The 27,783-nt window shown below is 42.0% G+C and overlaps 3 protein-coding genes and 1 pseudogene across 3 annotated transcripts; 2 read left to right on the forward strand and 2 right to left on the reverse strand.

Annotated features, from left to right (window-relative positions):
• The first annotated feature begins 1,785 nt into the window (after positions 1-1,785).
• LOC119477451 (trace amine-associated receptor 1-like) lies at positions 1,786-7,063 on the forward strand. The gene is made up of 2 exons (XM_037751541.1): positions 1,786-2,173; positions 6,168-7,063. The coding sequence occupies exons 1-2, from the start codon at positions 1,786-1,788 to the stop codon at positions 7,061-7,063; spliced, it is 1,284 nt and encodes a 427-aa protein (XP_037607469.1).
• A 7,851-nt stretch (positions 7,064-14,914) lies between these two features.
• Positions 14,915-15,916, reverse strand: LOC119477452 (trace amine-associated receptor 1-like). The gene has a single exon (XM_037751542.1). It carries the CDS (start codon positions 15,914-15,916, stop codon positions 14,915-14,917), a length of 1,002 nt encoding a protein of 333 aa, XP_037607470.1.
• A 1,586-nt stretch (positions 15,917-17,502) lies between these two features.
• LOC119477453 lies at positions 17,503-18,319 on the forward strand (annotated as a pseudogene).
• A 3,254-nt stretch (positions 18,320-21,573) lies between these two features.
• Positions 21,574-22,419, reverse strand: LOC119477454 (trace amine-associated receptor 8b-like). Its single transcript, XM_037751543.1, has one exon. The coding sequence runs from the start codon at positions 22,417-22,419 to the stop codon at positions 21,574-21,576; it is 846 nt and encodes a 281-aa protein (XP_037607471.1).
• Positions 22,420-27,783: the final 5,364 nt, after the last annotated feature.

Genomic DNA, 27,783 nt, shown 5'->3' on the forward strand with positions numbered 1-27,783 from the left:
TTAAATAAAGACTATTAGAGTGTTCGTACTGGGAAGTTGATTCACCTCAAAAAAAATTATCCACTGAGTTAAAGATGTCTCTTTCCCAATGTAAGTCTATGGGAAAAAGTATTTTTGGGCCCAACGCATCACGTGACAGACATGGAAGTTGCAGTACCGCCGTTTGGCCACGTCGGAATCGACAACCGGCGCTCCTCCTGGGGGCTTGCTGTACATAGTCCAATCTGCCCCGAATTTCTCAGGCATGATAAGGGTCCAGTCCTGAGGACATTGACATGCAAATTTTCACTCAAACCTCCTTTCATAATTCATGAACCTTTTGTCGTAGAGTCTTGTGGGAGGTGTCATTGCAGTCAGCAGAGAGTTCCTGTTTGATTGGTGTGGCTTTCCCCACCCCTTACACATTAGCCCCGCCCCCTTTCATAACTCATGAACCTTTTGTCGTAGAGTCTTGTGGGAGGTGTCATTGCAGTCAGCAGAGAGTTCTTGTTTGATTGGTATGGTTATCCCCACCCCCTACACATTAGCCACGCCCCCTTTCATAACTAATGAACCATTTGTCTTAGACTCTTGTGGGAGGTGTCATATCACTCAGCAGAGAGTTCCTGTTTATTTGGTATGGCTTTCCCCACCCCCTAAACATGAACCACACCCCCTTTCATAACTCATGAACAGTTTGCCTAGTGCAATGACACCTCCCAGAAGACTCTATGACAGGGAGTCCCCCTTTCATAACTCATGACTAAGACTCTTGTGGGAGGAGTCATATCACTCAGCAGAGAGTTCCTGTTTAATTGTTATATTTATCCCCGCCCCGTAAATATTGTCCCCGCCCACTTTCATAACGCATGAACCATTTGTCCTTGAATCTTGTGGGAGGTGTCATATAACTCAGCAGAGAGTTCCTGTTTCATTGGTATGGTTATCCCTGCCCCCTATACATTAGCCTCGCCCCCTTTCATAACTCATGAACCGTTTGTCATAGAGTCTTGTGGGAGGTGTCATATCACTCAGCAGAGAGTGCCCGTTAAGTTGGTATTGTTATCCCTGCCTCCTACACATTAGCCCCGCCCCCTTTCATAACTCATGAATCGTTTGTCGTAGAGTCTTTTGGGAGGTGTCATATCACTCAGCAGAGAGTTCCTGTTTCATTTGTGTGGTTATTCCCACCCCTTACACATTAACCCTAACTCATGAATCGTGTGTCGTAGGGTCTCCCATGAAAAAATTGGTCTCAGACGAGGGGTCAGACCAAGAATGGTTCATAAAAACCCTATGACAAAAAAAAGAAGAGGAGGAGTTACCCGGCCTGAAGTAAGCCCTGGGCTCCCTCCTGGACCCAGTTCCAGACGGAGGGCCCGTCAGCGAGCGCCTGGTGGCCGGGCTTGCCATGTAGCCCGACCGGGGTCACCTTGAAGAAGCAACGTGGCACCCCCTTCCTATCTATACTGTGGGCTCACCACCTGCGGAAGGAACTGCTGTGGTTGGCTGCGCTGCCACACGGGTAGCAGTGAAGGCCAGGGACCTCGACGGACCAGACCCGGGTGACAGAGGCTGGCTCTTTGGATCTGGAACGTCACCTCTCTGTGGGGGAAGGAGCCGGAGCTTGTGCTGGAGGTCGAGCGCTATCAGTAAGATCTGGTGAGGCTTACCTCTACGCAGAGCCTCGGTTCTGGAATCGTACTCTTGTATAGGGGTTGGACTCTATTCTTCTCTGGAGTTGCCCAAGGTGTGAGGCGCCGGGCAGGTGTGGGGATACTCACAAATCCCCAGTTGAATGCCGCTATGTTGGAGTTTACCACGGTGGACAAGAGGATCGCCTCCCTACACCCTTGGGTTATTGGGGGGAAAACTCTGAAGGTTGTCTATGCATATGCACCGAACAGGAGTTCGGAGTATCCAGCCTTCTTGAAGACCCTGAATGGAGTCCTTCATGGGGATCCAGTAGGGAACTCCATAGTTCTGCTGGGAGACTTCAACACGCACATGGGCAACATTGGAGGCACCTGGAGTGGCGTGATTGGGAGGAATGGCCTCCGTGATCTAAACCTGAGTGGTCGTTTGTTACTGCACTTCTGTGCTAGTCATGGAATGTCCATAACGAACACGGTTTCAGATTTAGAGGTACTGATTCTCATCCCAGCCGCTTCAAACTCGGCTGTGAACCGATCCAGTGAGTGCTGGAGGTCACAGACCGATGATGGCAACAGGCAACATCATCTGCAAAAAGCAGCAATGAGATCCTCAGCACACCAAACTGCAAACCTTCTTCCCACCGACTTCGCCTCAATATCCTGTCCATGAATATCACCAACAGGATTGGTGACAAAGCGCAGCCCTTGCGGAGGCCAACCCCCACCGGAAACGAGTCTGACTTAATACCGAGAACCCGAACACAGCTCTCGCTTTGGGCGTACAGAGATAGATTGGCCCTGAGAAGTGACCCCCTCGCCCCATACTCCCGCAGCATCCCCCACAGTATCTCCCGGGGGACCCGGTCATATATGCCTTCTCCAAGTCCACAAAACACATGTAGAATGGATAGGCATACATCCATGCCCCCTCCAAGATCCTTGCGAGAGTGAAGAGCTGGTCCGTTGTTCCACGGCCAGGACGGAATCTGCATTGTTCCTCTTCGATCTGAGGAGGTCAAACCCTCCTTTCCATCATCTTGAAGTACACTTTACCAGGGAGACTGAGTAGTGTGATACCCATGTAATTGGCACACACTCTCTGGTCCCCCTTTTTGAACAGGGGAACCACCCTTGCCACTCCTTAGGCACTGTCACCGACTTCCACTCAATGTTGAAGAGACAAGTCATCCAAGACAGCTATTCCACACCCAAAGCTTTCAGCATTTCTGGACGGATCTCATCAATCCCCGGTGCTTTGCCACTATGGAGTTGTTTGACTAACTCAGTGACTTTCACCAGGGAAATTGATGATGATCCCCCATCAACTTCCAGCTCTGCCTCTGCAATAGAGGGCGTTTTAGTCGGATTCAGGAGTTCCTCAAAGTGATCCTTCGACAGCCCGATTACCTCCTCAGTTGAGGTCAACAGTGTCCCATCCTTACTGTACACAGCTTGGATGGTTCCCTGTTTCCCCCTCCTGAGGTGCCGGACGGTTTTCAAGAAGCACCTTGGTGCCGACCGAAAGTCCTTCTCCATGGCTGCTCCAAACTCCTCCCACACCCGCTGCTTTGCCTCCTTCACGGCAGTGGCTGCTGCCCTTCGGGCCTGTCGGTACCTTGCAACCGCCTCCAGGTTTACCAGGTCTATCCAGAGTCTTCCCCCACCCTCTAACCTAACTCACCACCAGATGGTGATCAGTTGACCGCTCCGCTCCTCTCTTCACCCGAGTGTCCAAAACATGCAGTCTCAGATCAGATGATATGATCACAAAATCGATCATCGACCTTCGGCCTAGGATGCTCTGGTACCATGTACACTTATGAGCATCCTTATGTTCGAACATGGTGTCCGTTATGGACAGCCCATGACTAGCAGAGAAGTCAACTAACAAATGACTGCTCAGGTTTAGATCAGGGAGGCCATTCCTCCCAATCACGCCTCTCCAGGTGCCTCCATCGTTGTTGTTGAAGTCTCCCAGCAGAATTATGGAATCCCCTACTGGAGGGCCATGCAGGACTCCATTCAGGGTCTCCAAGAAGGCCGAATACTCCGAACTGCTGTTCAGTGATGGTCCCCGGAGAGTCCCATTGGACTGAAGTCCCATTTGTCCGACAACCCGTTATCCTAAGAACACCCATTGGTCTGAAGGCCAATTGCACCTAAAATACCAACTTTCCCTGCAACTAACAGAGGCACATGGCAAATTATTATGCAAAATGATGTCATCAGACATTCCTGGTCGCAATATTGTTTTTTCTACCATGGAATACAACACACATTTTATGAAAAGAAGCGGTTAAGCTGATAATGAGCTGTGGCTCAGAGGCTAGAGCAGGTCATCCACCAATTGGAAGGTCGGTGGTTCGGGTCCTTGAGACACTTTACCCCAAATTGCTCCCGAAGGCATAGCCATCAGTGTATGAATGTGTGTGTGAATGGGTGAATACGGACATGCAGTGGTTGGAAGACTAGAAAAGTGCTATATAAATACAATTACATTTACCAATAATAATAATAATACATTTTATTTAATGTCGCCTTTCATGGCAGTCAAGGTCATCCATCTTACATCAATAAAATCAACACGTGCCATTGGTGTTTTATCCTTGTAAGGTGTCCTTGGGTGTCTTGAAAGGCGCCACCAAATAAAATGTATTATTATTATTGGCAACAGAGGATAGCTAAACAGTAAGTTAAAATTGATAAAAATAGAATGCAGATTTTTGTAGTAAAATTTAATATACTAGTTTAAAAAAGTGGGTTTTAAGAGTAGTTTTGAAATCTGTAATAGAGTCTAGTGTGCGGAAGTGAGTTCCAAAGTGTGGGTGCAGTGTTGTACTGAGGTTGATGCGTGGTATTGCCAGTAGATCTGGGGGTAGGAGGTGTAGGTCTAAAGGATGTCTATGAGATAAGCAGGGGCAAGATTATGAAGAGTTTTGAATGTCAATAATAGGATTTTAAAGTTAATCCATTGTGACAGAGACCTAATTGTACAACCTGGGCACAGCGATGACTGTGATGTGTTGTCGGGAGGGTATGGTGTAACAAAGCTTCATTGTTTTCATCATATTATGGAAGCCTTCACTCTCAACAACACTGAGAGGGTGCTTCTTCTCTACCTTTGCAAATTAGAGAAGAAGAACTTGTGTAAAATTGTTGTTCCAGAGTGAGTCGAGAGAGATCCACTCACGTTTAATGCTGTAATGTTACATCAGAATGGTGTTTTGCTAATTTAACTCTAAGATTTGTTGTGGTACCGGAGTATCTGATTTCGACATTGCACATTTTGCAAACGGCACGGCTCTTGTCGATATCCTTAGTGCCTTCTTTATTGTGGAAGCCAAAAATAAACCCACGCTTCAGCTTTGTACACCACATTCAGCCATCGATGGTAATGCAGTCAGCTAGGTTTGCTAATGCTAACGTGGGCAGCGCACCGCTACTTCCCATCTCAGCTTACCTTGTTGCGTTGGAGTGGAAAAGTCAATGGCTGAAGATAGAGTACAACACCGTTATCTAGCAGTTGGGGTTTAAATACAACACGAAAGGAGCCACTGTCTGCCAAGAATCTTTGCATGTAAACTATTAATTCAAAATCTATAGTGTTTTTGAGAATCGATATAGTATCGCACAACATAATATCGTGATACTTGATATTTTATTACACCCCTAGTAGGTAGGCTACATGTACTTATCATGTCTAATACAGCCACAACCCTGCAATACACCAAACCTTCATGGAGGTTATAATGTTCAGTTTTTGTTAAGAAGTGTTTCAAACATTTTGTCCACTCTATTTATATCAATGAGTATGGACGGATTGTGCTTTCGAAGGAGGATCTCTTGGTGAGGGTATTTTGGGTTTATTGCCAAGGAGAACATTCATAGTTGTGTGATTTGTATTTCAAGTGTGCTTTTGAAGGAGTATCTCTTGGCGATGGTCTTTTGGGCTTATTGTCAAGGAGAACATTCATAGTTGTGTGATTTGTATTTCAAGTGTGCACTATGTATCTTATTTCAGTCTCTCATTTCAGAAACGCGCCAAACACACATACACACACACACAAACACATAGTTGGTGTATCATTACCCTTCATTTTGTGTCTTTGTATCTCATGTAAACAGGATGTAGGTACCCATATCTGATTGGCTGACCAAATTTTGTGTTAATTTAGAAAATGAGGTAAGGTTTATAAATACTGAACCGAGTCCAAAACTTCTGTGCAGTGGCACATTGACTAAGAACACGTAGAACTGTCCATTATATTTTGGTGTTACTAGGTAAGGGAAAAGACTTGAACTGAAAATCATCAATGTCTTGTTTTCTTTAGCAGATTGTTGTTGCTGTAGTTGTACATATATATGCTGAACTTTTGAATGTTTAAATGTGAAATAAATACCACAGATTATTACAGGAATCGAAAAGCAAGGAACCAGAAGTGACTGTCAACATGACTTACACTGTTAATGACATACATCCCTGCTATGAATCTGATAATACAAGTTATGTATTTACAAGCAAACCATCTGCAGTATGTGTATTAGTATATATTTTTCTTGGCTTAATATCTGTTGCCACAATATTTGGAAACCATCTTGTAATAATCTCCATCATGTACTTCAGACAGCTCCACAGCCCAACTAATTACCTTATTTTCTCTCTGGCTGTGGCCGACCTGCTTGTAGGAGTTTTAGTTTGTCCTGTCAGCATGGCATTCACTCTAACCACATGTCTGTATCATGAATATGTATTATGTATAATTAGAGTAAGCTTTGATATAACACTGTGCACATCTTCTATTCTGCATTTATGTTGTATTTCCATAGACAGATATTGTGCTGTGTGTCAGCCTCTAACCTATAGAACTAAAATCAATTTTCACGTTACTGTGATCATGTTCCTGGTGAGTTGGGGGATTTCTGTTCTAATTGGAATTTGTATCACAATTGCAGGATTCACCCAAGGAACATGTGAAGAAATGTGCTCAGTTGATGTTATAATAGCAAACACTATGGGACCTTTTCTCTCATTTTACCTCCCAGCGATCATAATGCTCTGTATCTACCTGAAGATTTTCCTTGTTGCTAAGAAACAGGTTAGCAACATCCAGAACACAACTTGTCAGAGCACAAAGTCTGGAGCAACCGTCAGTAAGATGGAGAGAAAGGCCAGCAAAACTCTGGCTATTGTTATGGGAGTTTTTCTTTTATGTTTGACTCCTTACTTTCTTTGCAATGTCTTTCAGACTTTATCTTATAATCCCCCACCGGTTCCGGTGATTGAAACACTCATCTGGCTTGCTCTGTCAAATTCAATGTGGAATCCATTTATTTATGCTTTCTTTTACAGCTGGTTCAGATCAGCTTTCAGAATGATCATTTCTGGGAAAATATTTCAAGGTGATTTTGCGAACTCAAAAGTCTTTTGACTTTTGATTTGAATGTTCAAATACAATTTTAATAAGAGAGTAATAATGAAGGTTGAAACAATAAAGATTCCTAGTTCACTGCACTGTGTCAAGTTGTTCTAGTCATAAATCAGAAATAAACATGAATCAATTAGTTACTTCATTCAAATGAATTTTCAACGTGTATAAGGGCTTAGAACATTATAATGGAAGTATATGATGGCCATTCCCATGCTCTATTATGTATCATAAGTTGTTGCAGCAATTTCTGGGTTGATACCAACTGTTACACAGATTTGGTGATAAATTCAACAAGTTTTTACCACTCGAGAATTGATAAAAATTATCAAAAATCCCTCCAAAATACCACATTAACACCAAAAGCTGGAGGAACACCAAAGAAAAGGCCATGCTGTGATTTGGGATCAAAAACTTTTAATAATAATAATACATTTTATTTAGTGGCGCCTTTCTGGACACCCAAGGACACCTTACAAGAATCAATTAAAACACTGACAGATAAAACAATATAAAAAAAACAGGACATGACAGAGACATAATTGTACAGACACATAGGATGGGTGATGATGAGTACTAGAGAGAGTAGGCCAGTTTAAACAGGTGGGTTTTGAGGAGGGATTTGAATGATGTGACATTATCAGACTGCCTCATGTGTGGGGGGAGTGAGTTCCATAACCTGGGAGCAGAGCAGCTGAATGCCCTGGCTCCCATGGTGCTGAGGCGTGAGGTGGGGGTGGTCAGAAGTCCGGCTGATGATGAGCGGAGGGAGGGAGTGTACTCCTGGAGGAGGTCTATGAGGTAGGTGGGGGCGAGGTTATGGAGGGCTTTGTAGGTAAGCAGAAGGTTTTTGTAGTCGATCCGGGATTTAACAGGGAGCCAGTGCAGCTGGATGAGGATGGGGGTGATGTGGTCAGAGGATTTGGTGCGGGTGATGATCCGGGCGGCAGAGTTCTGAATGACTTGGAGTCTGTTGAGTAGTTTGATGGGAATGCCAGAGAGGACAGCGTTGCAATAGTCGATCCGGGATGTAACAAAAGCGTGAACCAGGATTTCAGTGCTGGAGTGGGACAGGGATGGGCGGAGTCTAGAGATGTTGCGGAGGTGGAAGAAGGCAGTCCGTTTTTTATGTGGGATGAAAAAGAGAGTGTGCTGTCCAGGGTGACCCCAAGACTCTTGACATGGGTGGAGAACGGTACTGAGAAGCCATCAATGGTGAGGTTTGGAGCAGTTGTGTGTTGAGATTTGGAGATGTTGTTCTTGGAGCCGATGAGCAGGGCCTCGGTTTTATTGCTGTTGAGTTTTAAAAAGTTCCTGCTCATCCAGCTCCTGATGTGTTGTAGGCAGGTGGTGAGGGAGGCGGGTGGCAGGGCAGCAGTGGGTGTAGTTGAAATGTAGACCTGTGTGTCGTCGGCACAGCAGTGGAATAGGACATTGTGATGACGGAGGATAGTGCCAAGGAGAAGGAGGTAAATGATAAACAGGAGTGGACCCAATACTGACCCCTGGGGGACACCCAGTGAAACAGCTGAACACCTTGACTTGTGATTGCCCAGTTTTACAAATTGTTGTCTGTCGGTGAGGTATGAGGAGAACCATGTGAGTGCAACACCAGTGATACCAATATCAGTCAGACGTGTGATGATTAGTGGGTGGGAGATGGTGTCAAAGGCAGCAGTGAGATCGAGGAGGATGAGGAGGATGAGGATGGTAAGCAGTCCAGAGTCAGCTGCACGGAGGAGGTCGTTGGTGATTTTGACCAGGGCTGGAGGTGGGACTGAAGTTGGGCGGCGACCACTCTCTCAAGGGTTTTGGAGATGAAAGTGAGGTTGGAGATGGGCCTGTAGTTGTTCAGATCAGCTAGGTCAGCACCGGGTTTTTTGAGGGTTGGTGTAATTGCAGCAGTTTTGAGGGTGGTTGGTACAATAGCACTGGTGAGGGAGGAGTTAATGATTCTTGTGATCATGGGGGAGATGGAGGGCAGACAGGCTTTGACGAGGATTGTGGGGAGAGGATCGAGCTGACAGGTAGTGGGTTTGGCTTTATGGATGAGCTCAGTGATGGTTAATTCCGTTGTGGGTGTGAAGTTAGAGAGGGTGCTGATGAGTGGTTGGCAGGAGGTTGACATCCAGAGTGGGTCACATGGGGAGGTGCAGGATGAGGCCAGCTGTTGGTGGATGGTGTTGATTTTGTTTTCAAAGAATTGCAGAAAGGCAGTGCAGTGATCAGTGAACATTTGGAGATTTCTGCAAGAATTGCATTTTTCGGCGATTGGATGGCGAGCATCTGTTCTGGAAACTGCTCAGAAACCCCCTTATTGTCAATATACATAGGAAAGCCATCCAACCTCTGAATGCTCTAGGTCTCTCGTTTGTGGTTGTAAAGTTTGGGCTGTGATTATCCTAGAAGTCACAACAGGTCATTTTATAAAGTAAGGTCAAGTTTATAAGTAATGGAACCACTTTATGGACAAATTTTGAATGGCTATTTCCTGCCATTGGCGCAAAGTCAACTCAATGGACATGGATACAAAGTGACGTGTCCAATGGCAGTGAAAATGGGTGAGCCATTGGATACTCGGTTGCGATACATTAAAAATCCACTAGATGGTGATGGTGACCATGGATGGTGTCTACAAAGTGGACATTTTTCACCCATTTTATACCCGAAACGCGCCAAAATTGGGACAGATGCCCCAAATTGGACCTGGACCACCGCCAAGAGGTCCAAATGGGTCTACATAGACTGATGAGTCCAACGCAAGCAAAAATAAACCCTGACAATCAATCGGTCAATGTTAATGTGGACACATTGACCTTTCTTGACCTTTAGCCAATTAAGGACATGTTTTCAATCCTGCCATGATTTTTGACCCCAATATCTCACCACGTGATCTCTGCGACCCCTTGAATCAACTGACATTGTAACTGTATTGCTACGATGACCCTGAAAGGAAGTAGCCGTGGAAGAGAGATAGAAGCCTGAAACACAGGATTCTGGATCAGAGGGTCAATTTTAGGTGCCCCTATAAATTTCACATCATTTAAAGCTATTTTAGCTGAAATATGACTGTCATTACAAATACTTTATAATGGGATTTTCCCTAACTTTCAACCCTCATTCATTTGTAATTTCAAATGGACATCTTCCCCAGAGTGTACCAAATACATAGAGATGTGCAACCACCACAGCATTGCTCTAGAATGAGTGGAGATCAACATATTTCAGTTTCAGCACCCCAGATTCCCAGCCCTAGAAAAAAAACTTGGTCCAAAATCACCCCCTCCCATCAAGGGCTCTCAGACTTGATGCCGCTAAAACACTTTAGAGGTGTGAAGATGGAGTCATCTTTTTGCAGAGCAACTAGAACCACCAAATTGTAGGTGCTTAATCTCGACCACGAGAACTATCGCTGCACCACATTTGGGGCCTGTAGGTCCTCTGGTGCACGAGCAATAGCCGTAAGATATTTGAGAATTTTGATGGAAAAATTGGGTGTGCATTAACTTTCTTTCTAAGGCATCCAAAGCTTCCAAATTTTAGGGACCATTTTCCCTGCTGACAAAGGGGACGTGCACCAAATGTGAGCTCTATAGCTCCTCAGGAACCCGAGCAACAGCCTAACCTAAAACCCATATTTTTTGAATGCAAGTGAATTTGAAATGGACAAAATGTCCACTTAAAATACCTTTATATTGCAGACTTTGTCTCACTTTGAGGACCATTTGAGACTCTTACCAAGGGTCTAGAGGCTCCAAAGTTGGGTCACTAGTTTTTCACGGTGTGCCTTTCGAGGCCACAGTGTCTGCAGGTCATTCAGAGCAGGTTTTGATTTCATATTCTGCGATTAGGCTCATATTCTGACCTATACTCGACCCAAAGGAGGCCTTCTCAACCTCCAAATGTGGATCAAATTAGACAACTTGATAAAATTCAAGTCACTTTGCATGTGTATGACATAATTAAAAAGAAACTCTGCCTTATTTGGCCTAATTTGGCCAAGTTTGACCTGTTTTTTGGCATTTTCCTACTGGTTGAGGCCTACTGTTTTGGTCCTGTTTAGGGAAGTGTGTTTTTGTACTTTCCTGAAGCCCAATCAACTTGAAACTCAGGACACTTAAACCACATAGTTGAGTGATGAATATGGTGTCTCTAAACCCCTGAAAACCTTCTTAAAGAGGCCAAAGTATTTTTTATAAATTTGAATGGGAAGGTATTGCTATTGGACGCCTGGCCTGGAAATTATCCCTCACTTCCCTCTTTTGACCCAAGGATGACCAAAGGAGCTAAAACTCGGTACATCTTAAAAGAACAGTTCATGATGAATAACTGACAAGACTTTGATGGATCTAGACCCTTTGGAACCAGTTTGGACAATTCGTGCAAAAACTTGGAAATATTTTCAAGTGGTGCAAACATGCACTTGTTCTAATCTGCTTCATCTTTGCAACATCTCTTCGTGGTTGTGAGAAGGTGTCACATCCTAGTACATTCCAGCACAAAGTTATTAAGTTTCTCTTTTCTATGTGTTTTCACATTAAAGCTGCAGTATGGAAAAAATTAACTTTTTCCGATCTTCTTCATTTTTTGCAGCATTTATTCATCCGTGGGACAGGGTGTTACTGATGAGTTTTCAGCCTCCTAGCACAAGGCACTGTGGATATATAGACACTGTCCACTTCAAACACCCAGGGCCGTGCAGTAAAGTATGTGAATTGATTTGTCCACTTCACATGACTTACCGCAGGGCCTTGGGTAGGCTGAATGGACAGTGGCTATATCTTCAAAAGGCCTTGTGCTAAGAGGCTGAAAATTGTTCAGTAACACCCTTTCCCACAAATGAATAAATGCTGCAAAAATGAAGATCGGAACAAGTTTTTTTTTCCATACTGCAGCTTTAATGTGAAACGTGAAGAAAAGAGAAACTTCCTAACTTTGTGCTGGAATGTACTAGGATGCTGAAATTGTGGCTGTGACACCCTCTCACACACACAAATGGATGTTGTGGAGATCCAGGAGTTAATTATGCTTCTGAAATATAGCTCAATTGGTTGTGCATTCTGATGCCACTGGATTGGTTGAGAACTCAAGTGGGGTGATCTGATGCTGTAGAGAGGCCAGTGTGTGGCAGGTGATGTTAGAGGAGAGTGGACAGGACTGAGACAAGGCTGGAGTGGACAGTGCTCTGTAAAAAGTAAGTTTTGTTTTTATTTTGTGTTGTTTAATTAATAATAATAATGAATTCCTTTTTATTGTGAATACCTTTGTCCAATGGCAATACCCGAGCAATTAAGGATGGGTTTGTCCAATGGCAATACCCAAGGGAGCCTGCCATCTGGTGGATAGATGACGGATTGCATTGAGGATCCCTAAAATAAGTCAAGTTTGACATATCATAACTCCGTGGGGGAAAAGGCCATAGGTCCAGTTATGGGCCCCCTCAATCAGAGTGATGTCTAGTAATTTTGAGCCTTTTCCCTGATTTTTTAGGACCTCTGGAACGATTTTTTAGGGAAAGGTATAGATCGTCCAATTCGCAATTTTTAGCCCATGAATGGGACTATTTTTCTTGGTGGGACCATAAGTACAGAAATGGTCTCACTATATGAAATGGCTACTATGGGGACACACAAAAATACATTTGAGCTCATTGGATCCACAAGAGTCTCAGCTTTCCAGTGATACCCAATTTGTGCAATTCCAAAACTGTTTAGGGACCCCATTTTGCAGAAATATTCAAACACATCATTTATACAAATGTAATACAATTTTATACAAATTTGTATGCAAATACAAATTCTATAAAAATGCATGGCATTAGCATAAATTTGGCATGTCTGTAAAGGGGAGACTTATGGGTACCCATTTTCGTTCAAATATCTTGAGGTCAGAGGTCAAGGGACCCCTGTGAAAATGGCCATGCCAGTTTTTCTCTGGGGTGTCATCTAACCTCATACCCAACAAGGAACAAAACTAAATTCCTTAGGTTTTTCTAGTTTCATATGATACAGTACCTTCACTTTAGGTCTGAAATAGAGCCTGCTACAGCCCCCGAAAGACAGTAAAGTCGATGAATGATTGAATTGTTTGGCTTTTATTTACATTATTCTATGTTTCCATTTATTGTGCAGCCACTGAAAACTGCCCAGCGTTAGAAGGATGACTTTGATAATTGCTTTTACTAGGCTTTCTTTTTTTTTTGTTAGGTGGAGGCATGTTGCTTAGCGTGGCGAGGATGTTTTTCGGTTGCCAGTCCATTTACGGCCATAATCTCTCACGTGTGAAGACCGGCATCAGATCAGTTTCTGAATTGTGGTGCTGTGGAGGCAGCGGTTTGTGTTATTCTGCCCGCGCTCCTGCTTGCTTGCATACTGTCAAACGCCCTCTGTAAGTAGCACTTAAATCCACCTGCACTGTCGTTTAGCAGGTGGATTATTTCCTGGAGTTCGGCACTACTCAATAGGCTTTTCGCGGTAGTCGGTGTTACCGGTGTTACACAGTGGTCAGGCACACATTATTACATTACGTACCCACCGCCGCCCCAACCATCATTTTGCTTTTTCTTACAGAAATAAAACCCATTTAGTTCATTTTGCCGTATCAGTGGCATGTCATCAATCAATAATTGAAGCGATTATCGGAAAGTGAATGCATCTGCTCCGTGAGGAGTCAGCTCAGAGTAGCAGGTATCATATTTCACACACGGGACGAGAGAGAGTTGACAGACCGGGAAATGGCAGAGGATTTGGTGTTGAAGTGAAAAGAAAACGCGCCTATTTCGCAATATTTCCGGAGAAGGAATTTTGTTTTGTTCCTCGTTGGGAAAGAAAAGAAGAAAGAAAAACTGGCACAGCCATTTTGACAGGGGTCCCTTGACCTCTGACCTCAAGATATTTGAATGAAAATAGGTACCCACAAGTCTCCCCTTTACAGACATGCCAACTTTATGCTAATTCCATGCATTTTTATAGAATTTGTATTTGCATACAAAATTTTATTTTCATACAAATTTGTATAAAATTGTATTGCATTTTTATAAACGATGTGTTTGAATATTTCTGCATACTGGGGTCTCTTAACGCAAGTAAGACTGACTACCGCGACAAGCCTATTGAGTAGTGCCGAGAAATTGGGTATCACTAGAAAGCTGAGACTCTTGTGGAACCAATGAGCCCAAATGTATTTATGTGTGTCCCCATAGTAGCCAGTTTATATAGTGAGACCATTTCTTACAAACTTGACCTCACTGTATAAAATGACCTGTTGTGACTTCTAGGATAATCACAGCCTCAACTTTACAGCCACAAACGAGAGACCTAGAGCATTCAGATGATGGATGGATTGACAATAAGGGGGTTTTGAGCAATTTCCAGAACAAAAGTGATTGCCATCCAATCGCCGAAAAATGCAATTCTTGCAGAAATCTCCAAATGCCAAAAGTTTTTCATAACAAATCACAGCATGGCTTTTTCTATGGTGTTCCTCAAGGTTTTGGTGTCTTAATGTGGTATTTTGGAGGGATTTTTGATAATTTCTATCAATTCTCGAGTGGTAAAAAATGGTTACATTTATCACCAAATCTGTGTAACAGTTGGTATCAACCCAGAAATTTCTGCAACAACTTATGATACATAATAAAGCATGGGAATGGTCATCATATACTTCCATTATAATGTTCTAAGCCCTTATACACTTTGACAATTCATTTGAATGAAGTAACTAATTGATTCATGTTTATTTCTGATTCATGACTAGACCAACTTGACACAGTGCAGTGAAATAGGAATCTTTATTGTTTCAACTTTCATTATTACTCTCTTATTAAAATTGTATTTGAACATTCAAAACAACAAGTCAAAAGAGTTTTGAATTCGCAAAATCACCTTGAAATATTTTCCCAGAAATGATCATTCTGAAAGCTGATCTGAACCAGCTGTAAAAGAAAGCATAAATAAACGGATTAAGCATTGAATTTGACAATGTAAGCCAGTTAAGTGTTTCAATCACAGCAATTGGTGTAACATCGTACGTTAAAGGCTGAAAGATGATACAAAGAAAATAAGGACTCCAACATAAGAGAAAAACTCCCATAACAATAGCCAGAGTTTTGGTGGCCTTTCTTTCCATCTTACTGGCAGTTGCTCCAGACTTTGTGCTCTGACAGGTTGTGTTCTGAATGCTGCGGGCCTGTCTCTGTGCAACAAGGAAAATTTTCAGGTAGATACTAAGCATTATAATGACTGGAATATAAAAGGAAAAAATACATGCCAGAGTGGTTGATATTAGAGAATCAATTAAACAACTTTCTTCACATTTTCCTTGATTAAAACCTACAATTACGATGCCGATGCCAATTAGAGCAGCGACTCCCCAGCTCGCCAGGATCATAATCCCAATGACACGATCATTTATTTTACTTTTATAAGCGAGAGGCTGACATACTGCGTAATATCTGTCAATAGAAATACAGCACAAGTTTAAAATAGAAGCCGTGCTCAGTGTAACGTCAAAGCTTCCTCGTACCTTACAAAATAAGCCCTCATGATGCCAACATGAGGTTACAGTGAATGCCATGCTGAAAGGAAAAACTAAAATTCCAACAAGCAGGTCGGCCATAGCCAGAGACAGGATGAGGTAGTTAGTAGGGATGTGGAGCTGTTTGAAGTAAATGATGGAGATTATTACAAGAAGGTTTCCACATATAGTCACAACAGATAGTGAGCCAAGGAAAATATATAATAATGCACATATTATGGAAGGGTTACTTGTAAATATGTAAGTAGTATTATCTGATCCATAGCAGGGATGTATGTCATTAACAGTGTAAGCCCCGTTGACAGTCACTTCTGGTTCCATGCTTCTACATAGATTTCTGAAATTAAATTTTCTAATATTAAGCAATTACATTGATGAAAGTTATTAAATATTTGAAAATTTACTTTACCATCTGTAACCACAACAATGTCAGTGTTCTTAAGAAACAAAGACATTAAGTTGAAATAACAAAACACTCATAGTTTATTTCATACCATACGCCTCAAGTTAGCTGATGTATCGTGTGGATTTGTGTCCTTTTTCACACTGCCACATTGCAGAACCTTTGGACTTGATATTAAAATAGTCAATACCTACCTAATTATCATAATTAATGCAAAGATCTCTTGTCCAATCAGATGGGATACATTACGTTATGTTTGCATGTAATATGAGTAATAATACACTGTGTGTGTGTGTGTCCTTGAGTGTGTTTTAACAATTTGAATGTAACTTTTAAAATTGCTAATACTAGAAGGTTAATATAAGATATACTGCACTTTATGTAGATGCGATGACAAGTACAAATGTACAATAAAATTAAGACTCAGTTTGAAAACTCGGTTCATCCTCGAATCCAAGTGGACTTTTGTGCCAGATTTGAAGAAATTCCCCCAAGGTGTTCTTAAGACATTGTGTTCACAAAAATGTTACAGATGTGAGGTCACCGTGACCTTGACCTTGCAAGTTAGTGTGGAAATTTCTTTATAAATGGCTGAGTTTGACACTGGTGTCTTCATCAGGCAGAAGGATAAGTGAATATTTACCGTGGCAACAAGTAACATCTGACGTTAGCACATATTAGCTGGTACAACATGGCTACTGGGTCACAAACTTTCTAATTATACAGCTGAACAGTACACTACAAGATGTGTCTGAAAACATTTGAGGAGAGAAATAGGCATTACAGTAACAGAATATTGATTCATATTTGATCAGCGAGTTTATATTGGACTTTATTAGTTGTAATCAACAGAAGACATTCCACAAATGTGTACCATGATTTCCAAATATTTCACTATCCACAAACATGTATTTTTGTATTTGTGTTGTGTAAAGTCACTAAAATAAAGGGCGATTTGCAAATATGCATAACTTACTCTGTAAATACTTATTTTAAGGTTTACATGTAAAGTGATATATACGCATTTGTGCATCTCTATCTACACATGGAATGATATTTGTGCATTTCCAGATCGGTTCCTGTGGATTTATGGCCCACATAACATGGCCCACCTTTCCTCCTGTTTGTTTACGGAATTTTGTCCGATTCGTACCACAGCAGATCTGTAGATAATAGTTGTAATCCAAGTATAAATGCGTATATATCACTTTACATGTAAACCTATAACATTTTTATGTGGAATTAAAATACATATTTACAGAGTAAGTTATGCGTATTTGCAAATCACCCTGTGTTTTTGAGGATGTGATTTTACACAACACAAATACAAAAATACGTTTGTGGGTAGTAAAAATATTTGTAGATCATGGTATATATTGTCCAGAGATACTTCTTATGTAGTTTTACAATCATGCAGGTCAAAATATTTTAAATGAACATCATTTTTAATTTTGTAAATATTGTTAATCGTTAATGCAAAACTGATTTGCAGGAACCCAGAAACATGGCATCAGAAGTCACTGTCAACCATATTAATGTTAATGACATACATCCCTGTTATGAAATAGATAATGGCTCTTACATCCTGAAAGGCACCCCTTCTACGATATGTGTTTTATTATTTATTTTCCTTGGCTCATTATCTGTTGTCACAATATGTGGAAACCTTCTTGTAATAATCTCCATCATTTACTTCAAACAGCTCCACACTGCTACAAACTATCTCATTCTCTCTCTGGCTGTGGCGGACCTGCTTGTTGGTCTTGTAGTTTTTACTTTCAACATGGCCCTCTCTCTCAGCTCATGTTTGTATTATGAAGATTTATTTTGCAATGTACAAGGCAGCTTCAATGTAAAAAAATGTGAAGAAAACTGTTTTATTGATGTTCTACTTGCAAACATTTTGGGACTTATTTACTAATTTTATCTCCCAGTTATCATAATGCTCTGTATCTACCTAAAGATTTTCCTTGTTGCCCAGAGACAGGCTCGCAGCATCCAGAACACAACCTGTCAGAACACAAAGTCTGGAGCAACTGCCAGTAAGATGGAGAGAAAGGCCACCAAAAATCTGACTATTGTGATGGGAGTTTTTCTGATGTTCTAGACTCCTTTTTTTTCTCTGTTTTACTGCTCAGCCTTCGGATACTATGTCAGTGCCAGTTGCATTGTCTGAAATACTTGTCTGGCTTACACTGTCAAACTCAATGCTTAATCCATTTATTTATGCTTTCTTTTACAGCTGGTTCAGATCAGCTTTCAGAATGATCATTTCAGGAAAAATATTTAAAGGTGATTTCACTAACTCAAAACTTCTTTGACATTCTTTGAGGTGCTGAAATAGCCTGTGAAGGGTGCCAGACTAACTTTCTACATTGGTTGGAACCGGGGTGCCAACTTTTTCATTTGGGTGCACCAGCACAATATTTAGGTGCACACCAAATTTTTTATCCCACCTTTTGCCACTGCAATAATAGTGTACATTTTAAGCGTTTTGTCACTTCCCATAGGCCTACACTAGGGATGTCACGATACCAGAAACTTAGTAGTCGATACCAAGACCAGTGGAATTCTATGATTCTTGATACCAATCAATACTCCTTAATTACTGTTTGTTTTTTGTTAGGAAGTTAAACATGTCATAATTTCCTTTGTATTATCTATTTCATACTGCTGTGAAAATATGTCTTTCAAACAACTGAAATTATTCAAGTTACTCGCCAAAAAAAATACATTTCTTTTTTGTCAGTGTGTGGGCAATTCTTCTCTGGGATGAGATTTATCCAGTTCACCTGTAACTGTAGTTGATAAATTTACTGTCAGTTAACTAACAAAGACAACGTGCCACATTCTCAGAAACACCAACAACCAACACCAAACTCCCTTCCTTATAAATCCATCAAAATGTAATAACTACTGAAAGATGGACCTCAGAAATCCAGCTGCAACACGGTGCGGGTAGGAGCGGAGAACGAGATGCTCTACATTCCCCTCGTTGATTATTTGTTGCCATTGTGAGCTTCCGTGTGAAGAAATAAGATCGTCCTGCTTACTGCATTTGTGATGTTTTGATTTGTATGTGACTAAATTGACTGGGCGTACGGATTTTCAGGCGTGACAGCAACAAACAACAAGTAAAAAAATCATCTTCATCGGATTGTTATGCGTAACATCATGAATTGAATCTGTTTTAGATTTTCTTCTTCTCTTTCACTGTCAGATAGAAGTCCTTCAGTGCAGGAGAGGATTGCATCTAGAGATTTATTATTTATTTTTTCTATGAAAGAACAGATGTAGTCCTTGTCCCACCCATTATATGATACTTCACGCATAGTCGATGCATAAGCTATTTAATGCTGATCATTTAATCGGCTATAAGACAAGCATGTATATTTTGTTTTCATGAAACGTGTCTGTAGAAATGAAAAAAATAAATGTTTCAAAGGATAAACCTGCATTTAAAAATGTTTTTTTTATTTCTAACTTTATTTTCTCACAAAAATCACAGATAATTTACAAAGAACTACCCAGATACTACTAATGTAATATCACACTATGAAAAAAATACAACATGTAGATATCCTGCATTTAAAATTTTACACAAGTAAAACAATAGTACTAGTATCAAAAAGTACTTAAAGTATCAAAAGTAAAAGTACCCATTATGCAGAATATCTGTTTTGGTGTAAAATGATATATTATTATTATGGTGGAGATGTTATGGAATGTTAGTTTATTTCAGTTGACAGACAAGTTTAACACATAGCCTACAGTAAGCCTCCTATTGTTACAGGCGACCCCTCCTCCCACAGGTTTCCTCTCAACCTGAGTTTTGCGCTCTTTAGCATGCTAGATATATGTAATGTGTCTGCGAAGCATCAGCGTTTGAGCAGTTCGCACATGATGCTCGAACGCTGATGTGCGAGTGGTGAGCCAACGACGATTTGCCTCTGATCTGGGACTTTTGTCGGGGATATCCAAAAACTGTCGGGGAGCTGAAAATCAGGGCTAAAGTCGTGTAGTGTTAGTTATAAGGAAACAGGCTAGTCTCCCGGAAGGTATGTTTTAAAGCTGACCTTTATTTTAAACTTGATGAACACTTATAAAGACTTTTTGTACCCCCACGACAACGTAGTCGGGGGTATATAGCGCACCTCGTGTCCGTCCTTCCGTCCGTTGGCGTGTCATACTTTCGTTTCCGGAGCAGAACTCGGAAACTACTTAGCTTAGGAACTTCAAATTTGGTATGATAGTTGAAAGTGTGGTCTAATTGTGCCTTTTGGGGGGTTGAAGTCCAAGGTGCCAGAAGTTTTGAAATTTGGGCCAAAAACTGTGATTTTTTTCGACTTCAATTTCGTTTCCGCAGTAGAACTCTAACACTTAAACAGCCTTCATTTAAATCGTTATGTCTTAAAAGATGTCAAATTCACTAATAGCCAAATCAAGAGTTATAATCCTCAGCATAATAAACATGCATCAGACCAACAGGACTCATACACGCTCATATGACGCATCTGGTTCTGTCAGCTTCACGTTTAACACTAAACACTAAACTAACACTACACTGACTGAGGCTGATGGGAATGTCATTAGTTTTGCAGGTATTTGGTGATTGAAATTTTGACCTGATGATGGCCCTAAAGGTATAGTCAGGGAATTACCAAAGCTGGTAGGATTCATCCTCTGGGCACCATGAATATCTGTAGAAGATGCCATGGCAATCCATCTAAAAGTTGTCAAGATATTTCAGTTTGGACCAAAGTGGTGGACCTACAAGCAGCCCAACATTCCCATCCACAGACCCATGCTGCTAGCAATGACACTTTCAATAAAGCATTGTGTTTTTTGCATTGCTTTTCTATTATGCATAGAGCATAGTACATGTGTCCTGCTTATTTATCATAGCAGGAAACATGTAATCCTGATGATCATATGATTTCTGTTTAAGAGACAGCATTGCCCTGTGTATCAGCTAATAGAGCTTTAGGTAAGCATGATGGTTACTAACTAAACCATAGAGATAAACTTTCATTAAACTTTCAATATAAATCAACAATGGATAAAGAAACGAAGCTTTACCAACTGTCAATATTAATGCAAAAAAATATATAATCCAGTAATATAAGTTATTATGAAATGGGCCATTCTCCGTAATGAGTACTTTTAATTATTTACCTAGTATATATATTTTGATTCTAATACTAAAGAGGTTCAGAATGGGGTCAACAATTACATTTAGAGTCCAGCCGCAACAGGATGTTACAAATGTATTTTTGCTATGCAACATGTGATACATTTTTTAACAAAAAACTATAAACTCAAATGTAATCAATATCATGTTGAATATTTTACTCAAAGAAAGTGTCATATAGTACCAGTGAGTGTTGGAAAAAGCACATACAGGATATACATGTACAGTACATGTGAGCATAGTGTGTTTAAGCTATTTTCATGATTGCATAAGCTGACAGCTCACTGTAACGCACCTTTGTCCCTAGGTCAGTGTATCTTTATTGTGACTAATTTTATCAGACCTTACTCGATCGTTGGCTATTTCAGCACCCCAAAGATTACGTCACAGCAGTTTTGTGTGCGTAAAATCACCTTGAAATATTTTTCCTGAAATGATCATTCTGAAAGCTGATCTGAACCAGCTGTAAAAGAAAGCATAAATGAATGGATTGAGCATTGAATTTGACAGTGTAAACCAGTTGAGAGTTTCAAACAGTGGAACAAACACGGACACGTGATTCAAAAGCTGAAAGGTAAAACAGAGAATCTTTAGGTAGATACAGAGCATTATGATCACTGGGAGATAAAATGAGAAAATAAGTCCCAAAATGTTTGCAAGTAGAACATCAATAAAACAGTTTTCTTCACATTTTTCATTACTTAATCCTGGAATTGAACAGCCAATGGCAACTAGAACAGAAACACTCCAGCTTACCAGGATCATGACCACAACAACATTAACATTTATCTTAGTTCTATAGTTCAGAGGCTGACACACTGCATAATATCTGTCAATGGAAATACAACATAAATTCAAAATGGAAGCTGTGCTCAGTGTTACGTCGAAGTTTCCTCGTACTTTGCAAAATAAATCTTCATAATACAAACATGAGCTAAGAGAGAATACCATGCTGAAAGGAAAAACTACAAGACCAACAAGAAGGTCTGCCACAGCCAGAGAGAGAATGAGAGAGTTTGTAGCAGTGTGGAGCTGTTTGAAGTAAATGATGGAGATTATTACAAGAAGGTTTCCACATATTGTGACAACAGATAATGAGCCAAAGAAAATAAATAATAAAACACATATCGTAGAAGGGGTGCCTTTCAGGATGTAAGAGCCATTATGTACTTCATAACAGGGATGTATGTCATTAACATTAATATGGTTGACAGTGAATTCTGATGCCATGTTCCTGGGTTCCTGCAAATCAGTTTTGCATTAAAGATTAACAATATTTACAAAATTAAAAATGATGTCCATTTAAAATATTTTGACCTGCATGAATGCAAAACTACAATAAGAAGTATCTCTGTTGATTGGTGTTTTTCATTACTGTGCCACTGTGCACAAACTTTTTATCAACCTGTATCTCATTACCATAATGAATACATTCTATAATGGTCCAATTAGATGTGGGACCTTTCATCGTGATGACATTAGGTGCCAGATTAACACACTATACTATAGATGAGAAGTCCTTTTTGAATTATTTAATTTCACCAGTATTGTTAATATCTGATTCATCATTTACGTAGGCATATTAGGGTCATGTCCTTTTGTCCTTTCATGTCCTTTTCCAAAGGACATGAAACCAAAAGTCTCCTGGCCAAATAAAAATACCAGCAGTCTCGCTACCAGCCTCAGCCCCACTCTCAGTCCACGTCCCAGCAGTCTCACAACCAGCCCCAGCCCCAGTCTCAGTCCACACTCCACCAGTCTCGCTACCAGCCTCAGCCCCAATCTCAGTCCACCTCCCAGCAGTCTCACAACCAGCCCCAGCCCCAGTCTCAGTCCACGCCCCACCAGTCTCGCTACCAGCCTCAGCCTCAGCCCCAGTCTCAGTCAATGCCCCAGCAGTCTCGCAACCAGCCCCAGCTCCAGCCTCAGCCCATGCCCCAGAAGCCTCAGCCCATGCCCCATCTCGGCTGGCAATATCCCCAAGATATCTAGGGGCTGGAGCCCCTATAACGAAGCGTGGGTCTTGGAGACGGCAATCGTCTATGTTGCCCAGTGGTCCAGTCGGCATCACGCCAGTTCTGGTGTCGGAGGTCCCGGCCAACTCCAAGACTGTTACTGAGTTGGGGGTCCCGACCGAATCCAAGCCTGTTCCTGTGTCAGAGGTCTCTGTCGTCTGCAACCTGCCGACACCTGCTCCACGTATGCTGTCGGGGGCCCGGCCAACAACCGCTCCGAGTATCCTTTTGGGGGTCTGGCCAACATTTGCTCCATGTAGCCTGTCGGGGGTCTGGCTATCTCCTGTTCCGGCTGGGCCGCAGCAGCACCAAGACCCCGACCCTGCTGGGTCGCAGCAGCTCCAAGTAGTCTTCCTCCTAAGGGCCCCGTCGCCTCCGTGGTGGTCCTCTTAAAGGGTTCCGTTGCCTCTGTGGTCGTCCTCCTAAGGAGTCCCGCATTCGCCGCTGATGCTCACCACCAGAGTTTCCCTGCTTTGCCTCTGCCCTGCCCCCAGGCCGTCTGCCTGAGTTTCCCTGCTTCACCTTTGCCCTGCCCCCAGGCCGTCCACCTGAGATTCCCTGTTCCACCCCTATCCAGCCCTCCATTCCTCAGTTCTCTGCCTACTTGTTCCAGAGTCCATTCTCCGGACCCCCTTCACCTACCGTACTGGACTTCATAAACTCTGGGATCCGTTCCTTGAGGGGGAATACTGTCATGTTCCTGGGTTTTCGTTGTAGTTTGTTTCCTGTTTTATTTTGAAAGTCATTATTATATACAGTGTGTATATATATATATATATATATATATATATATACAGTCTGCGCCCTCTGTTTTTGGTTTCCTGTCAGCTTTGTGTTTTGACACCAGCTTTGCATCGCATTTGTCAAGTTAACCTGGCTGCCTGGTCTCCTTCGTTTGGGTCCACCTTTGAACTGAAACCTTAAAAGATCTGACTACTTTGAAAGTCGTGTAGTGTGAAATAGGTGTTAGTTTTAGCAACAACATCATGGTTGGCCTTAAAATAAGTACGTAAACTTAGTACAATATGTATGGAAACAACGTAACATAACGACGGAAAACACGTCACAAACGTCACTAAAAAACTTGTTTTGGATGCATCCACCTGCCCGCCATGAGCACTCTTTCTCACATTTTATGCTACGTCACTAGCTCTGGGCGTAGCACATTTATGCAGATGCATTTATACTGCAGTCAGTACAGACTACATGTCGCAGAAATTATACACCTAAAGCAAGAACGCCATTCTTATTCCACGTTTTTGCCTTGCACATTATTCGTCATTCATATGCCTTTTTGCGTGACTGGTCTTCAGTGGCAGGAGTAACAGTGGTAGTAGTGACAATTTACAATGTAAACCATGTTGCAGCCCTCCTGTAATGTTCTGGTTTGATGAACCAAATTAGCTTGCTTTAGAATCAAAACCAAAAAGCCTTTCATTAAGTTGTTGTCAAGGGTCAACGTGTCAAATGGGCGATGATGGGCGATGATGTTTCCCGCCTTTGTGACTGTCTGCCCCGCCCTAATTTGTTCCACCTGTGTCTAATCACTCTGCTCTCCTTGTGTATTAAGTCTGTGTGTGAATGGACTCCCCTTCTGAAGTTTCCCTGATCCGCCTATGCCTGCCACCAGGCAGTCCGCCTGATGTTCCCTGCTCCGCCTCTACCCTGCCCCCAGGCGGTCTGCCTGAGTTTCCCTGCTTTCCCTCTGCCCTGCCCCCAGGCCGTCCGTCTGAGTTTCCCTGCTCCGCCTCTACCCTTCCCCCAGGCGTTCACTCAGGCAGACTGAGTTTCCCTGCTCTGCCTCTGCCCTGCCCCCAGGCCGTCCGCCTGAGTTTCCCTGCTATGCTCTGCCCTGTCTCTAGGCCGTTCGTCTGAGTTTCCCTGCTCTGCCTCTGCCCTGCCACCAGGCCATCCGCCTGAGTTTCCCTGCTTTGCCTCTGCCCTGCCCCCAGGCCATCCGCCTGAGTTTCTCTGCTCCAGTTTTGCCATGCCGCCAGGCCGTCTGCCTGAGATTCCCTGTTCCAAACCCTATCCAGCCCTCCATTCCTCAGTTCTCTGCCTACTTGTTCCAGAGTCCCTCCTCCAGATGCCCTCCACCCACCGTACTAGAATTCAGCTAGGGACGTCTGGAATCCATTCCTTGAAGGGGGATACTGTCATGTTCCTGGGTTTTTGTTGTAGTTTGTTTCCTGTTTTATTTTGAAAGTCATTATTATATACAGTAATTTCCTTCACCAAGGCCGAGGGCCTTGAAGGAGGTTATGTTTTCACCGGCGTTGGTTTGATTGTTTGTCTATCTGTCTGTTAGCAGGATTACTCCAAAAGTTTGCGATGGATTTGAATGACATTTTTTAAAGGGCTGGGGTGTGGCACAATGAACAATCCATTCAATTTTGATGGCAATCCGGATCTTAATCCGAATTCAGGAATTTTTTTTAAGGATTCCGATCAGCCTGAGCATTAAGACCACAGGGTATAACACATGCGCAGTGTAACTGATGACGTGTTGATGAAGCGTGACCCCGCCTCCTACTGAGAGCAGAGAGATATGTGTGTGGAATTGTGGCGAGACATCGAGGTGCGGGAGCTGCTGGCCGTCAGTGGTGAGAAAGAAAAAAGCAGTAGATGATGGAATGAGAGAGAACATAGTGTAACATTATACAAACATAACAAGGCTGCTGAATAAAAGAGGCATCCAACGATACGTTACACGGAAACACACCGTGTTAATAATAAGCCGACCCCCTCAAGGTACCGCCAGCTGTAAGCTGTGATCTATTTTTAAAGTCACGCACCTTGGCGGACGTCTGCGCTATCCGAGTGCCATTCTAGTTATATATATTCTTATTATGATCCACAGTGTATACCGTAAAAAAACAACAAAAAACCCCAGTATATATATATATATATATTTATATATTCGGGGTTGAACGGTTCGTGTATTTGACCCGAACCATTCGGTTCAGTACTTTCAGTTCGGTCCGCGACATCCTTCCGGTTCGCCGTCACCCAAACAGCCGTTTATGTCTACTACTCACACGCGCGGAACAGAAACTCTGGAGCGTGAGTTTTACCCGGAAAATTTTGGCAGCACACCAGAAATGATATCAGCGCTGTAGCGCCTAGTTGCTCAAGATAGTCGAGCTAAACTGACAACAATTTGTGTCAAACTGTACGCCGACACTGTTCAACTGAAGTCGGGTTTATATGTGGACACTGGAAACATTTAATTACGACGGCATCAACCGAATGTGTCGATCAGCGGAGCGAAACAAAAGCAGACTGGATGGAGAGTCCGTTTCCCCACAGCGTTCAGACAGCCTCCCACTGCAGATTCACACCGTGCCAAAGTCATATCTAATGCTATAAGAGTGTTTATTAATGCATATACGACCTCACTCCATCATAAACAATACAGAATTAAGCATATGGTCAAAGTGCATGAGCCTTCACGTGTGAATGTTAGTCTGTTGTGCCTGCCCTGTAGAAACTAGAATAAGCAGCAGTTGAGGATTTACCAACAACCTTAAGATGGAACATTACATTTACATTACAGACAATTTATTCTTTCTTATTGACAATATGTCAGTATTTGAGTGCCTTAACTGTTATAGTAAGAATTATGATCAATGAGCCACTGTTAAATGAGTGGGAGATTACAAAAAAGCTATTTGTTTTTTAGCATGGTTCTGGTTGAGCTTATGCTTCAATGTATGGCCTCAGTTTATAATTACATCATATTTATATGAAAATAACAAAGCTGTAATTTTTGTTTGTACTAATTACTGTAGAAGACCTATTCTTTCAATTAAGATTGTCAATGAAGAAGTGTTTATGTTCTTTATGTAAGCCAAACTTTTGTTGAGGCAAATATTTGTAACTTATTTTTGCAAAATAAATGAAAAGCATGTGGCAATCAGAACATGACCTCCATGCTGTACCATAAATGTACCGAACCGAACCCAAAACCGTGAATCCAAAACCGTGATATGAACCGAACCGTTCAACCCCTAATATATGTATATATATTGAATTTAGTCTGTGTACTTCCCTCATTCAGTGTCAGGTTGTCTCCTTTTTTACCTGTGTTTTTCCTGCCATTCTGCCTGTGTTCCCTCTGTTCTCTGTATTTTACCGGTTTGTACTTAGTTTAGTCTTTGGGTTTTTTTTCCTTTGTATTTTGTTTTATCTCAGCCTGCGCCCTCTGTTTTTTGGTTTCCTGTCAGCTTTATGTTTTGACACCAGCTTTGCATCGCATTTGTCAAGTTAACCTGGCTGCCTGGTCTCCTTCGTTTGGGTCCACCTTTGAACTGAAACCTTAAAAGATCTGACTACTTTGAAAGTCGTGTAGTGTGAAATAGGTGTTAGTTTTAGCAACAACATCATGGTTGGCCTTAAAATAAGTACGTAAACTTAGTACAATATGTATGGAAACAACGTAACATAACGACGGAAAACACGTCACAAACGTCACTAAAAAACTTGTTTTGGATGCATCCACCTGCCCGCCATGAGCACTCTTTCTCACATTTTATGCTACGTCACTAGCTCTGGGCGTAGCACATTTATGCAGATGCAT

This window comes from Sebastes umbrosus, chromosome 18 (assembly GCF_015220745.1).
Source record: "Sebastes umbrosus isolate fSebUmb1 chromosome 18, fSebUmb1.pri, whole genome shotgun sequence".
Lineage (NCBI taxonomy): Eukaryota > Metazoa > Chordata > Actinopteri > Perciformes > Sebastidae > Sebastes > Sebastes umbrosus.